Consider the following 15,892-nt stretch of genomic DNA (forward strand, 5'->3'; position numbering starts at 1 on the left):
GGCCGCTTGGGGCCGGCGGCCACCCCGACACTGTCCTCTGTGAGGAGAGGGGAGAGAAAATGCCCTCCTTCCCGTTTCTGTATAGCCGCGGTCGGGGTCTGCTACTCGCTTCTCGTATGTGCTCTCCCTAAAGCACAGTGGAGAGGAACGGTTTTATTTTTTAGAACGTAAATATGACTATAAGCCTACTACTGAAACATCTCTTCAGGTTGCAAAGTAACCTCCGTGAGTGTAATAGGATTATTTTACAGTAAGAAGAGCAGTTTCATGTTTAGGCTGAGAGGAAGATGACAAAGATCCTGATTAGGAAATTTGCAGTAGGATGTTCAGCACCCAGCAGTGAGGGGAAGTCCCGATGCGGGGACAGGTACCAAACCAAGCCCGCCTTCTGTATAGCTGCTTCTAGCAACCGTTCATGTCACTGTATTCCCTGTAAGGTGTTAAGACTCTTCACTGCAATACCTTTGTAACAAGGCAGTCAAATTGGTTTTCCGCCTTGTTTTCCAAGAACCTTATGTTGTGATGACCTATGTCCATCTATTCCCTTTCTTCTTTTCTTCCACAAGAAACTTTTGAGCCATTTGGATAATACGAGGTATATGGAAGGATAGGGAAGAGGGGAGGCAAAGAGAGACTACTGCGTAAGAAACTCGGGCTTCATTAGTAGCATTGCTCATAACATGCATGTCTCTCTGTTCCCCATCCTTCAGACTGCCAGTTCCTAAACTAGAAGATACAATTAGGAGATACCTGAATGCCCAGAAACCGCTTTTAAATGATGACCAATTCAGGTATGAACAAACAAGATATGCATTTTGCAGTATCACATGCTGCTTCAAAGCCAAGTGTTACATATTAAAAATATGCCTTGTGACAGCATTTTGACTCTTTTATTGGTTGCTGTAGGAAAACTGAAGAACTTGCTCATCACTTTCAAAAAGGAATTGGAAGAGAGCTGCATGAGCAACTGGTTGCTCAAGACAATCAGAACAAACATACTAGTTACATCACAGGTATGTTGGCCTACTGGATATAGGAGTTTGTAGATCATCATGCTTGATAACAGACAGCTCATAGTGCTACAAATAAAATAGGCTGAAGCTTAAATTCTCCATAAACTTGGAATAACATGCTGTGAATACTGTCTGTGACTGTATTTGAGCAAATTCTGAGTCTCTAGTGGAAAGAAGAATGCCCATCATCTAACTTGTATCAGGAATTCTGGATAGACGGATATTGGAGAAATGGTATTTTTTCATGAGTTACGGTATTTAAATTTGAGTTTACAGGGTTTATCTTTTTTCATTGCTGTCTCTTTATGTTTAGCTTAATAGAGGAGCTTAGCTGGTGACTCTCTTAAGGAAACTAAAGCATACGTTTTCAAATAATTCCAAGTTATTTAGCAAGAAAACTGAACTCTGAGGGGGGGATCAAAGAATATGACTAAGCTTTGGGAGGCAGAAGTGGTCAGTGCTCTGGACTTAAAACCCCCAAAACTATAAACCCATATTCTTTTAAAGAGCAAAAGAAAAGGAGTGACAGAAAGAGGAAGATGAGAATAAAGAAAAACAAGAGAGGGAGAACATGCATATAGTTTTTTTATTATTCTTCCTTATTATTGTTTCCACTGACTTCCAAATACAAGTGTCTGCTTATGAAAGTATTGGATGGATAGCAATAGAGGTGGAAATACGCAAATACCTATGGAAGTAGAAGTTGGCATGCACTTCTATCCTTGCTGTCTGTTGAGACTACCTCTAATGGTATTAGCTAACACAGATTCTGTAGAGAATACCAGATTATTTCACAAAACCTGCTGTTTGGTTTGTTATCTTTTACATTCTATTCACTTTGAACTACATCTGGGGTTTTAACTGGCAGCTTTAGGGAGTTTGTCAACGCTAACAAGCATGCTGCTTTTTGTCTGTGAACTGTGGGGTGTTTGTATTCCTTTTTGCTTAGTTATTCTTTTTCAGGCCTCATAAAAGACCTGTTCCACTTGAAACTGGTTTCTGAAAGTATGTATAGTTGCCTCCATCCTGGACTTTCAAGTTGAAAGTTAAAAGGCTACGTGATGCTGATGGGTGCGGTTTTAAAGCTGTAGATGAATGCTAGTTACTCAACTGTGAGGATCTGGAATTAAAATTGTAACTTAGGTCCTTGAGTTACCTGTTGACCTTCTTACAGCCCAGCTAGAAGGGCCTATCTGGGACTGATCCAGGCTTGGAATAATAATTTTTCATACATCAGCTGCCTTGAGATGAAGTTGTTGTGCACTTGCGTCCTTTGCATCCAGTCAGTGCGCAATACCAGAGCTTGCTGATTTTGAAGTTGTTAATGATGATGAAATAGCACCTGCTTTAAAAAGATCCCTTCTCTGCCTATGCCCCCTGGATTTTTGTTTACTCATAGGCAGGTGTAAAGGTGTGACTACTCTTTAGAGCTATAATTGATTCCCTTTGTCTTGGCAAGCACCTTTGGGCCACGTTCATGCTTCTTGATATGTCTAAAAGACCTGTGGGTATCAAATGTAATTCTGCTTTCTGAAGTCTATTCTGGGCATGGAAGAATAACCACGAGGTCCCCTCTGACCTCATCTTTTTGCCAGCTTGAGAGACCAATGGTGATGTGTCGGTGTCAAGAATTTTGCCCTGTGCTGATGATTTCAGTGGATAGAAAGAGGAAGGAGGTGGAAATGCAAGACAGCAAATGTAAATGGAGGAATGCTTCCAGGAATGAGGGAAATACTGGATCAGAAATAAAGGTGGTTCTAAAGAGAAGCATGCCCTCAGTGACAGAGAGTGACAGAAGTTAATAGCTTAAGAGAAGGTAAAGGCATGTTCCACTCCAAATGTGAGGTGTGCACCAAAATACAGTGCTGGGGAGCTGCACTGTATGTCGCAGGAGTTATGGTTTACCACTGAGCCATATAGAAAAACAGGGAAGTTGGCCCTTGTCGCTAATGCCATTGACACTCTTGATACGGATTAGTCCACATACAGTAGTTTTACAATTAGCCAACAGTGCCTTTCTTAATAATTAGAGCTTGGGAGAATCCTTGCGGGAATTACTACATATGTTTGTCTTGTTCGTATGCACTTCAGCAGGTGTTTATTCATGATCACTGTTGGGAGACAGGATATTGGCTACATGAACCTCTGGTCTCACTCAGTAAGCTGCTTTTATGTTCTGACCTATTTCTCAACTCTCCATTTTCAGGTCCCTGGTTTGACATGTACCTAAAGGCACGCGAACCTGTTGTTTTGAATTTTAATGCATTTATGTCTTTTAATCTTGACCCGAAATCTGAATATAATGATCAGCTCATACGAGCTACAAACATGACTGTTTCTGCTATACGTTTTATGAAGACCTTCAGGGCTGGTTATCTTGAACCAGAGGTTTTTCACCTGAATCCGGAAAAAAGTGACACTCAGTTCTTTAAAAAAATTATCCGATTTGTGCCTTCTTCACTTTCTTGGTTTGGTGCCTACATGGTCAATGCATACCCTCTAGATATGTCTCAGTACTTCAGGCTTTTCAATTCTACGCGGCTGCCTAAGCTCAACAGAGATGAGCTTTATACAGATGAAAAGGCAAAACATTTACTAGTACTGAGAAATGGGAATTTTTATGTATTTGATGTTATTGATAGAGACGGAAATATGCTGAAACCTTCAGAAATACAAGCACACTTGAAATACATCCTTAATGAAAACAGTCCAGCCCCAGCCTTCCCTCTTGGCTACCTCTCCAGTGAAAACCGAGATAGATGGGCATTGCTGAGAAAGAATCTACTGGATAATGGCAATGAAGAAGCTCTTCAAAAAGTAGACTCTGCTGTGTTTTGTTTAAGTTTAGATGATTGTACCATTAAAGACTTTGTGCACTTGTCCCACACTATGTTGCATGGAGATGGTGCTAACCGCTGGTATGACAAATCCTTTAATCTTATCATAACTAAGGATGGCACTGCAGGAGTTAATTTTGAACATTCCTGGGGAGATGGTGTGGCTGTGCTCAGGTTCCAGAATGAGGTTTTTAAAGACAGCACCGAGGCACCAGCCATCAGCCCCGAGTCCCAGCCTGCTTCAGTAGACTCTTCTAGAGCAGTGCAGAAACTTGACTTTAAGCTGAATGATGCCTTAAAAGCAGGAATTACCAAAGCCAAACAGAAATTTGATGCCAGTGTAGAAGCACTGTCTCTTAATCTGATTCAGTTCCATGGAGGGGGCAAGGACTTACTAAAGCAGAAGAAGGTAAGCCCAGATGCTGTGGCTCAGCTTGCCTTCCAGATGGCTTTCCTTCGACAATACAATCAGACTGTTGCTACATATGAGTCTTGTAGTACTGCAGCTTTCAAACATGGTCGTACAGAAACTATACGTCCTGCCTCTGTCCATACAAAGAAATGTTCAGAAGCTTTTGTCAGGCAACTGTCCAAACATAGCACAGAAGAGCTTCAGAAGTTGATAGTGGAGTGCTCAAAATACCACGGCCGTTTGACAAAAGAAGCTGCTATGGGTAAGTAGGAATATATCAAACACTCTTGCTTTTGCACTAAAATATCTATTAAGGTTGCTGTAAACATTTACTACACAACTAAAAAATTTGAAGGTCTAATGTTAATGTAAACTTGACAGAAACAATAGCAGAAGGCTGCAGTTAAAAATGTATTCCCTAAGACTTCTTTCTTGATGGAGGAGAATGCCTCTGTGGCTCCCGCTTCACTGTTAATGTGTTGAGAATTTTTTATACTTTAGTTTTTGTCCTTATAGCAGCTGGGCTATTTGAAGATTTAATAAAGACTTAGTGCATGTTGTACTCCCCAAGGCAACCAAGAACTTTGGCTTTATGTCTGAGGAGGTACTATCTCATCTCTGCAGGGGATAAAGGCTTTAACAACTTCCAAATCAAACTGATTCTTTGGCTGTGCTACCTCTGGTATTTTTCTAAATGCTTTCTTTTGAATCGTCCTTCCCAGAAGCATAACTTGTTGTATTGTTTCAGTAAAATCAACTGTTGAACATTACCCTGTAGAGTCTAAAACTTGCCTCCTTTTGTTGATGCAAGATCCTCTTCCTCTTTAGATTCATACATTTTAGGAAAGCCTTTCTCTGTTTTAAACAACTTGGATATGTTCAGATAAATAGTTAATCAAAGAATACGATGTATTATTAAAATTGTCTGTTAACATTGCACTTTTGTTCACTATGATGATTCCTGGTTGAGGCTACCAGAGCAAGCCCTCATTCCCTAGGATACATGCATTAAAAGTGCAGAATGTCTGGGTTTTGAAAAATAATTCTTGCTAATACAGTAATAAACCCCAGTTCTATAGACCTCCTCTTTTGTGGCTGAAAAACAATGTGATGTCAAAATAAGTGAGTTTACTTCCCACAAAAATTAGTTCTCTCTCTAATACTTGTTATTTTATTTTAACAGGTCAAGGATTTGACCGACATCTCTTTGGCTTGCGCAATTTAGCATTATCCAAAGGTATTGCACTGCCTGATTTCTATCAAGACCCAGCCTATGCTCGGCTTAATCACAACATCATTTCTACAAGCACATTGGTTAGCCCAGCTGTGCAGTTAGGAGGGTTTGGCCCAGTGGTGTCTGATGGTTTTGGAGTAGGGTATCAGGTACATAATGATTGGGTAGGCTGTAATGTTTCCTCTTACCCAACTAGGAATGGTAAAGAATTCCTTCAGTGTATACACAAGTCACTAGAAGATATCTTTCATGTTTTAAAGGGCAAGAAAATTGGTAGTTAGACAGAGAAATGTTGGAACACTTAACAGTTGCAGTACAAAATGCAGACTATGTCTAATGAGCATACTAATCAGTGTTCAACATGGCTGAGACTGCCCAGCTTAATTGGCTTCATTTATCTTCATTGAACTTGAATACGGTTAGATTCATTATGAAATTTATATCCGTTTTAAAGAAATGAAGTACAGGCCTTGAATGCATGCTTCAGGAAATACAAGCATTCACAATGTGAAAATTGAGTAACAGATCTGTTCCAGCAGATCCACGTGTTCTTAAAACACATTATTTAAAATAAAAAGCATTGTTAATAAGTCTGTGAACTCGAAATGTGTATGTTCCATGACGGTTCAGACAGACTACAGTACTGTGCTACCACTCTTAAACTGTTTGATTTGAAAAAAAAAAAAAAGCAATAATTTTAAATATGAAAGAGTGGTTACATTTGCACTCTTGCAGTAAGCTTGGTTACTAACTTGTCACTTACTTTTCTCTTTAAACTTGAATCAATATCAACTGATTGTGCCTCAACTGCTTGAAGCCCTTCCACTGTAACAGCTTTTTGAGAAACAAAAAATGAGGTGGGAGGCTTTAAGTAACCTGCAATCATCAACTGTGTTGTTAAATTGACTAGAAAAGACTGTATTGTAATAAAGCTATCTATTAATAACCACAAAGTTCTTTTATTGCCATATCAAAAATATACAGTATGGGTAGTCCCTTTATCAATAGCTCATGTTTTTTATAAAAGTTGAAAAGAATACTGCTGAAAGCATTCTGCAATGTTGGCTCTCCCTTTCCATACATGAAGTCTGTCCAATAATCCGCTTTTGTTTTGCTATGTAAACCTGTGCTCTTGTGCTTTAAAAAAGAGAAATCACTGAACTTTATCTTTTGGTGTTCTCTTTCCAAACTTCCTCTTAATGTCAAAAAGGAACCTCAACAGAAGGTTTTCCTGTTTCCTTCTTGCTCTATCAGCTAGACCTTTTGATGTTATTTATTGCAGCAAATGCCAAAGTCTTAGCGCCTAGAGCTGCGTCTTCAGTGAATTGTTGCAGAAATTCTAAAGGCTAAGGCTTATCAGAACTCTCTGAAAGATTGCAGGAGAGCTTGAGCATAGACATCAGTAAAACTTAGTGATGCTGTGAATGCGAGATGAAACTGATGCAGACGAGTTCCTATTGTGCTGTTCACAGCTGGGACTCTGCCAGCTACAGAGTGGGTGATAGCAAAAGGGGAAGGGGCCTTTATCAGTCAAGAAGCCAAAGGTGCTGCAAGTTGCTGGGATTACAACACAGATGCCCTTTGCATGAGACACCCCTTTTTGCACAAAATTCATTATGGTGTGTGTAACTGGAACTCCTCTGCCTTTTAAACCCTCTTGACTTCCATTCTTTTTCTTCTAGGAAGATGAATCTTTCTCTAGAGCTGAATAGCACAGTAGTGCTTGCTTCTGCAGCTCTGTGTAAAACTAATACAGCTCATGTCTTTCAGTACAGCCCACTGTGTCCTGGACAACCAAATGTATTAGCAGAAAATAAAAGTCCGAGCATGTTGGTTGGATGTGACAGATCAGGTTCAGAGGCTCAGAAACCTACTTGTCTTTACTCTTCCTTTGGATATCTCAGCTTCCAGGTTCTCCCAGTGTCTTTTTTCTTTATCACAGTAAGTGTAAGCAATACCGTATCTTGAAGCGTGAACTGCAAGTGCTAGGAAGGGGAGAGGCATGCTTTAAATATGTAAGCCTGAAGGCTTATAAAGTTTTGCTAGTCAGGGTTGTTTGCTCTGCAGCCTGTAATGTGCTGTTCTAGTTTTCAGCTGAAAAGGATTATTTTAAAATTTACCATGATTGTTCTAGCTCATTTAAACAAAGAAAGGATGGCAATCATTTGGGAGGGTGAAGAAAATAATGTATCAGGAAACAATAATCAGACCAAAAGTCTTTGAATGAAATTCACTAAAGATGATCTTTGGGGCGGGGTGGGGGTGGGGGTGTTGTTGCTGGGTTGGTGTGGGTTTTTTTTATTTTTTTAAAAAAAATGAGAACAGCTGGCAAGATTGTGAGAGCACTTGCCAAGAAGTAAAGTCTGTCTTCAACTGGAAATAAGTGAGGTTTACTTAATACTCAGAAAGATAATCTGATTTGCAGAAGATTGTAACAGCTATGTCTTAAGTGTCAATAGAAGTAAAGCTTAGTAAGTGTTCTCAGTAAACTCACCACCTGTGTCTTTACTTGAACTGGCAGAAAGCTACTAAAGATGTACCTTTTCCCTTGAACAGTTAACGCAGTCCCTTTACTAATACTCATAGCCCTTTCCTGATGGTAGGAGTGGCGAGTGAGAAGACCTTATTTGCTTATGTTAGAGAATCAAATGTGGGTGCTTCTTGGTCACAGGCTATTAAAACTTCAAGGCTGCAAGTAGTCGTAAGTAGTTACTGTTGATACAGTAGTTAAGCTACAGTCCACCACAACCATATATATTCCCCCAACAAACAGTATTAAGAAAATAGCACAGTTCAGTCAAGCATATATACTATTTTCAGTTTGTACTGAGGCCATCTCAAAGTTCTCTGTGGAAAATATTTTATTAGGGCATGCTGCGGACAGTAAGTACAACTTAGGTTTCCATTTCTGAAGTACAGCCATGTGAAAAGTAACTCCAAGGAAACTGTGTCTCTGATGGTTACAGCTCCTTCATCAATAAGCATGTCAAGACTTATCAGGGGTACAAACTTCAGCATTTTACAAATTTATGGGTAACTTCATAGATTCCAACAGATTCCTTTGTTTTTTCATCATAGTCATTCCAATCCTATAGGAAACAAGATTTCACAGTATTAGTCACAGAGGATGGAATGGAATTGTGTCTAAAACATAGACTGGAATTCAAACTGAAACTAAGCCTTACTCAAAATTTGGGTCTTAGATTTCTGTGGAAAGCACTGTGCAGTCACTAAGCTAAGTTCTGACAACTGAGAGAAGCAAGAACACTGGCCTGAAATTAAATGAGCTTCAGTCTCAGTGTTTTTATTTTAACAATGATTTTGTTTGTTTGTTTTTTATGTAGTCCACAGCCTGTAGTGGACAAGACAGCAACAATGGCAGATGAAAGGATTATCTATCAATCATTTGCAATACCCGAGTCAGGTGGGTAAGCAGACAAGCAGATCCCTGCCAAGTACGATACCAGGGAACAGATTTGACCTTGAGATTCTTGCTCACAGCCAAGAAAGATTTGCAATGCCGGAGTCATTATCCTGAGCTTTGAAGGACAGTGTCTTTCTATTACTTTTTAATATCTCTGCACACAGGAAAAAGTGCAGACATCTTCCTAGAAAAAACAGTTCACCATTCTGAATAACCCCAGCCATTTAGTATTCCAGGTGTTTGCTCTCTGGAATTCCTCCGTAACTTAAAAGAAAAGTTGCATTTCTACCTTTGTCAGCTGCTAAGCTATCAAATGTGTACTTTTAAAATGATGCTGTTAGTAGTCCTGGTTGTTCATAGTTGATATAGTTTCTCTCTCCAGCTATGATGTTCCTGTGCCTACACAAAAGAGCAAAACTAGTCTCTTGCATGTGCAGGGTGTGTATTTTGGACTAGTGATTTCGGGAAAGGCAGCTATATAATTAGATTGACTGATGCAACTAAGGCAACATACCTTTTCCAACAAGTTTATGTCATTGAAAGGTGTGCCAGATTCTGCACCTTCAGCGGCAAACCCTGCCTGCAAACACATTTACAGTAAGTTTTTAAGAATAAGTTGTACCCAGAAAATAATAAATATGATCATTGAAACATGTTTAAAGAAAGTAACTCAGCACAAACTTTTATTGTATTTCTTTTAAATTAGGTAGAAAGAATGGTCAAGCTTTTTCCTAGTTAAGGGTCAGTATAAGGTTGTGACCCTGGTTGTGAATTGGGAAGATTCAATTGTGTTGGTTTTGGCTGGGATAGAGTTAGTTTTCTTCCCAGTAGCCGGTATGGGGCTATGGTTTGGAATTGTGCTGAAAACAGTGTTGATAACACAGGGATGTTTTCGTTACTGCTGACCAGGGCTTGCACAGAGTCAAGGCCTCTTCTGCTTCTCACCCCACCCCACCAGTGAGTGGGCTGGGAGTGCACAAGGAGCTGGGAAGGGACACAGCTGACCCCAGCTGCCCAAAGGGATATTCCATACCGTATGACATCATGCTCAGCATATAAAGCTGGGGGAAGAAGGAAGGGGCGAACGTTCAGAGTTACGGCATTTGTGTTCCCAAGTAACCATTACACGTGATGGAGCCCTGCTTTCCTTGGGATGGCTGAACACCTGCCTGCTGATGGGAAGTGGTGAACTAATTCCTTGTTTTGCTTTGCTTGTGTGCATGGCTTTTGCTTTACCTATTGAACTGTCTTTATCTCAACCCACCAGTCTTACTTTTACCCTACAAATTCTCTTCCCCATCCCACTGGAGGGGAGTGAGCGAGCAGCTGTGTGGTGTTACTTGCCAGCTGGGGTTAAACCACGACATCAATCTAAGCAACTACAGAGTAAAATGAGGGAACACTGCTCCTCTATTTTTCCTGCCAAAAAGGTATTTCCATGTATTCTAGATAATGTTAAACCTGGGTTTCTAAGTTTATGTAGCAGCATCCAACTACTAATAGCTTTGCATTCAGAATCCATACAGGCATTATGTGTAAAATAGCTTCATAATAAACTTACACTGCAAGAAAACAATAGAAAGAAAATGTGGAAGAGAGTTAATAGTTTTGGCTTAAATATTGTCAGAATCCAAGACACTCTAGAGATGGAGCGGCTTGTATTGGATTTAGGTACAGAAGTGACTAGCCAGCTTTACGTGAAAGGGCGATCAGCTGGCCAAAGTAACAGATTAGTCAACCCAAACAATCATTTCAAAGGGGAGAGTTCTTCACTGTTCCTATTGCTGTTTTTAAAGAGCTGAAGGAAAGGACAGCACTAGGAAGGAAATAGCCTATCAGTGGGGTATAGCACAAGAGCATGTCTTCTGTTTTATCTTCTATAGGAACAGCGCTCTTATTTTAGGGTTCACAGTTACCAAGCTGTAAATTAAGTTTTATTAAGTTTTAAAAGTAAATTTAAAAGTCTGAGCCACCTCTGTAGCATACAGGAAGATTTCTTACATTGCCATGTCTAACTACAGACTTTTATTAAGAAGTGGCTAAAAAGCAAAGGTAGCTCCTTCCTGGTTTTCTGCAAGGGATCTACGCTTGCAGTTTTGGTAAACCCCCACAAATGCCAGTCAGACATTTAACTATGTAAGAATGTGTGAAGTAAGTCACAGGATTTTAAAATATTAAAGGAGGGTTAAGCACTGGGGAGTTAAATAAACCAGAGAGTGTGGAGCCGTAACAACCAGAGAGCTATCTGCAAGGCACAGTGTGAATATGGCCTTTATGTGATTGTCAGAAGCCCATCTCAAGGGAACTGCTAGGGCTGGAGAGGAAGATCAGCACCAAAGGACAAAAATGCAGAGCTGCAGTATAGGACAAACACTAGAAAAATAAAAGAAGCCCTGCTTTTGCCACCTGGAGATACTGACCAGCCCTCCAAGGAACAAGAAGCCATGTGACTGGAATTAACAAGCTTCTGTACCAGACACTCGGCGGGACTTGCATTCTTACAGCTTTGGCGTCAGAGCAGAGTGTCCTTTAATCTCTGCAGAAGGGAGCTGGGCGATGCAGTGCCCGGTCTGCCCTCTCCTGACTGACGAAGGACCGACAGCTAAAGGATAAACACACGCACCAAAGAAGCTAAAAAGCCTCCTGACTTTACAACACAGTGAATTGTCACACTTTTGTTACCAATGAAACGATTGGTTGTGCCACAAAGCAAAGAAGCTGAAGAAGGTTTAAGAGAAATTTTATAAAGAAAACTGCCTTTTTCAGTTGAAGCATTCACTTCAGAGACAAGGACAGGAAAGGAGCTGAACTATCCTCAAATAAAAACAAAAATTACATATCAGATTTACAGTAGATGTATCTACTTAAGCACATTAAAGATAAGCAATTGGGGGGAAAAAAATAAATTGTCCTTGCCTAACTACCTAGTTTGAATTTGTTGCTGCTACAAGGTGGGAAAAAAGGTTTTATATCAGAGAATCAAAGGACACTTTCTCCTCTTTCAAACTCAAGTGATTTTGAGAAAACTACTATAATTTAAATTAAGGCATGCAAGTATTAAGCCACTGTAAACTAACTTCAGGTATGGTTGTATTATGTCTTATCAAAGAAAATACAGTAACACTATGGCCAATCCTGTTTGGTCCTAATCAAAAGCCAGATCTAAGGTGGCGGAGAAGGCAGACTGGCTTGGATCATGTCATATATAAAGCAGCTTATAGAATTGTTTGGAATGGCAGAAGTCTATATATTTACTCATTTAGGCATCAGAAAATTCACTGAAATATCTGCTCAGGGATTCAAGCATACTCTCGGACAGAGTGCACCGACCACACTTTGAGAATATTAAATTAAAAGCTTCATTACAGCTGTGAAGTCTTTGTTCTACAGATAAAAATAAAATTGACAGCTAGGATGCAGAGCTATAAACATCTCCTACAACATTTTGTAGTCTAGATTTTTCTTGAAGTGCAAGTTCCTAGGTCTGGCTGCAAAGCTTTCAAACAGGAATAAATCAATAAGCATTCTGTTCCTAAAAAGATGGGCTTCACTTAAAAATATATGTAAGTAAATAAAAGACCACCTGCAGCACAATGCAGTGGTGATTTTATTTATACTGAATTCTTCGTAGGATCAGCTTTTTCGGTATGTTTCTTAGCACAGTGTCGCACTCTGAGGGAAGGATAAGACAGGTTTATATTTGTCAGTCTATTTACACCTAATCCGACTGGAATAATAGGTTAAATATAGTAGGGAGTTAGCTTGCATACAGCATGACCATGCACAAGCAAATGAATCACTGAAGATGGGCTTGGCTCTGAAGAAATCCTTTAAATCTGAACCTTGAGGTGTGCTTTGCAACAGTCTAACTGCCATTGATCTTCAGTCTTTGATCAAGTTGCAAATAGAAGAATGCCAGTATTCGTTTCCTATGGCTTTGGTGATGTCAAATCTCAAAGAAAATTTGATTTTTTTAGAGCCTACATAATGAAGACTGTTCATAACCTGAACTTCATTTACTCTGTGTAACATACCAAGAAGCAAACTGGTGCTTTCCTGAATGTGGCTAATTATGCACTCTCACAATTCCCCTTTGGGGAAGACTCTCTTTTACAATAACCTGAGCAATGAAGACCTTTCAAATTAATTCAAATGAGCAGTGCTGAGTCACCTGTAAGGCAATTTGAATACAACTCCGAGGCGTGGTTAATTGTAGATTTTACTGGCACAGAGAATACAGGAGTTGTTAGTGTTAGCTGCTTGCGGGGCTTTTTTGGAGTGAAATGAGGGAACAGAAAGAACCGTGGAGAGGATGGAAAACTGGGGCAGTCTAGGATGTTCCAGGAAGAGCAGTACCATTTCAAATAGTGTGTATTTTATCACTCGAATCTACAAGAATTACTCTTAAAAACTGAAAAACAAGTCAGGAAGAAGAACTCACCTGTGGTTGAAAGTCAACTGGTTCCAGACCTAAAAATCAAACTCCACTATTGTTTTGAATTTCTCACTGTCTTCAGCCTGTAATTGAGCCAGAATACCATTAGTTTTCATCTAACAGAGAAAGACAGTGACAAGCATTAGTCTAGGAGTGAATGGCTTTAAAGACAGTACTATCAACCTTGATGTCCCAAGTGACAGCAAAATCCTACGGCTCATTTAATAGGTGGTAATTAATTAACTAGAATTTCTTAATCTGCCAGAAGGAACCCTTCAAAAGGAAACTAATATGGGCATCATATAATCGCCTGCAATTTGAGCAATAAAATTTTGTGGTTTGCTTATGAAATGTATCAGATTATTCCACACTTGAGACTGTGTGCAGGAGTCTACAAGAGACAATCTTCTGTCAGGGAAGAATACCAGCTTTTTGTGTTCTTGAAAGAGGAATTTAATGATAAAGCAAAAACCTCAAAATATTATTAATGCTTATTTATCTTTCACTTGCTATATAGAAGAGAAAACAAACTTACATTGTAAGGCTTGATTGTCTGACTTAAAATATCTAAAGAAACAAAAAAAAAAATCAGAAGCGTACAAGTGAGTGGCATTATGTCTTCAGTGTTATTCAGCACAAACGAAGCACCAGCGGCTTCTTTCCAAGAAATTTCCTTATACAAAGTAAAAGAAACAAAGTAACCAAGCAGTTCCTGCAGCTGGCCCTCAAAAGGTAGAATTCAAATTTTCTCACTTCTCCTGAGAAGTTTACATTACACCATTTTGTTACCCTACCAATGCAAAGAAAAAAATTGCATGCTTTTGTAAAATGACATTACGGATATGAGTTTTGTTCATGCAGAAACCTGAACTCAGCAGGAGGCCTTGCCATTTCCTTCATGAGCATGATAAGTGTGTACCTGTTGTGAACTGAACCACCAGTGTACAAGGAAAAAAATCCCTGGTGAATGCTCTTTACAAACAGTGTCAAGCAAAAATGGGGAATAAAAAATAAACTTAGGAGAAAAAGTGTAAAAGGATGATGCCTCTTAAATTCCTAAGCACATACCAATGGAGTTCTCCCTGGAGCACAGCTTGCATTTCTGCACCATAGTGGCACTTCCTCTGCCTCCTTTCAGGGGAGCACTGTCCTAAAAACCATGACAACAGAGTCGTCATTTTTAACTGCACTCTAGCTGAGCCACTGGAAACCTCTGCAAAGGTAAAGTAGTTTTTACAGCAACAGTCTTTACCTTTTTAAAAATATTGCAATGAGAAGGCTTTTTTTAAACTAGAGATATCTATAATTCAGAAAGCTGTGATTATCAAAGAATAACTCTGTTCTAGACTTACAATAGTGAATAATGGATAATTATGTCTTTTCCATATAGGCATGTTCCATTAATTCCTCAAAATACATTCTTACTATTCAGTAGTATGCAACAAAAACGGGTGATTATTCCTAAGAACAGAATGTTCTCTTATCCCTAACAAATTTTATCCTGCTTTTTCAGTTTCCAAATGCTAATTTAGCATGTTTAACTCACCTTGAGTTACTTAAACTTCTCCAAAAAGATTCCATCAGCATCAGAGAAATATGCTACAGGCACACCCTTATTCTGATATCACTTCAAAATTTGTTTTCAAATTTTATTTTTACAGAAAGGCAGCTTTTCAAAGCAGACATAAATACTTTGTCACCAACAGTCACCAATCCAATGGCATATTTCAATTAACAGTCTCAAATTTTTTAAAAAATATGGAATATGACAGCATTTCCTGAATGCATATAGCTATTAAAATACTATCTCATATAAAGTGCAAGTTGTCACATCCCTGATGCTAATATCCCTTGCATCTAAGAGGCAGGTTTGTGTGCTCATTTTTGTTCTGATGCAGGTTACAACAGGGAAACATACCATCAGTCGCAGATACTGCCATTTTTCAGAAACTTCACCACAGTTCCCACATTTCAGCTGAAAAATAAACATAAATCAGTGAATTTAAAGCTGTCGATACTCAGGGATTAAAAAGCTGAAGGGGCTGATGTGGGCCCTCCAGATACACAATCCCCACTGTTCGACAGCTGAGAGGGGCTGGAGGCAGGTTTCAGTTGCCATCTCTCCCAACAGGTCTGCGAACTGACCCAACCTGGCGAGGATGCCCACAGCAGAGGGTCTGCCCTTCGGCGCTTTGGGTGGAACACGCGTTACAAAGCACGGTCATGAAATAAAAGATGGTAATAACGCATCTCGCCATTCACCTGGGTTGAATTCTTGGCCATTGGATTACCAACCACCTCACCAATGAAGGCACTGACCAACACATGAACTTTTCATTACAGCAAACTAACGTGTAACGTCATGCATGTACTACTGCACACGTGTCTATATACTTATGCCATCACATTCGTTGCTCCTGTAGCAGCCTGCTTGCACCGTGTGGAAAAAAGCCGACATGGCTTTTTAAGCGGAGAGATGTGACATTCACCACCACAGGCCTTCATCGCCAGGTGCCCCACGGGACAGTCCAACAGGC

The 15,892-nt window shown here is 39.7% G+C and overlaps 2 protein-coding genes across 2 annotated transcripts; one reads left to right on the top strand and one right to left on the bottom strand.

The window, feature by feature from the left end:
- Positions 1 to 710: 710 nt before the first annotated feature.
- On the top strand, positions 711 to 6,464 carry CPT2 (carnitine palmitoyltransferase 2; the record flags this gene model as incomplete). Its single annotated transcript, XM_009701798.1, has 4 exons — positions 711 to 791; positions 907 to 1,013; positions 3,220 to 4,524; positions 5,446 to 6,464. Coding segments are annotated over 4 exons (1,825 nt in total), but the record flags the coding sequence as incomplete, so codon positions are not given.
- Positions 6,465 to 8,343: 1,879 nt separating this feature from the next.
- Positions 8,344 to 15,330, bottom strand: LOC104162949 (chromosome unknown open reading frame, human C1orf123; the record flags this gene model as incomplete). Its single annotated transcript, XM_009701799.1, is given in 7 exon segments — positions 8,344 to 8,585; positions 9,435 to 9,500; positions 13,362 to 13,396; positions 13,399 to 13,438; positions 13,891 to 13,922; positions 14,424 to 14,505; positions 15,274 to 15,330. Coding segments are annotated over 7 exon segments (390 nt in total), but the record flags the coding sequence as incomplete, so codon positions are not given.
- Between the last annotated feature and the right edge of the window lie 562 nt (positions 15,331 to 15,892).

The sequence above is a fragment of the Cariama cristata genome, unplaced genomic scaffold (genome assembly GCF_000690535.1).
Source record: "Cariama cristata isolate BGI_N322 unplaced genomic scaffold, ASM69053v1 scaffold34636, whole genome shotgun sequence".
Taxonomy (NCBI): Eukaryota; Metazoa; Chordata; class Aves; order Cariamiformes; family Cariamidae; genus Cariama; species Cariama cristata.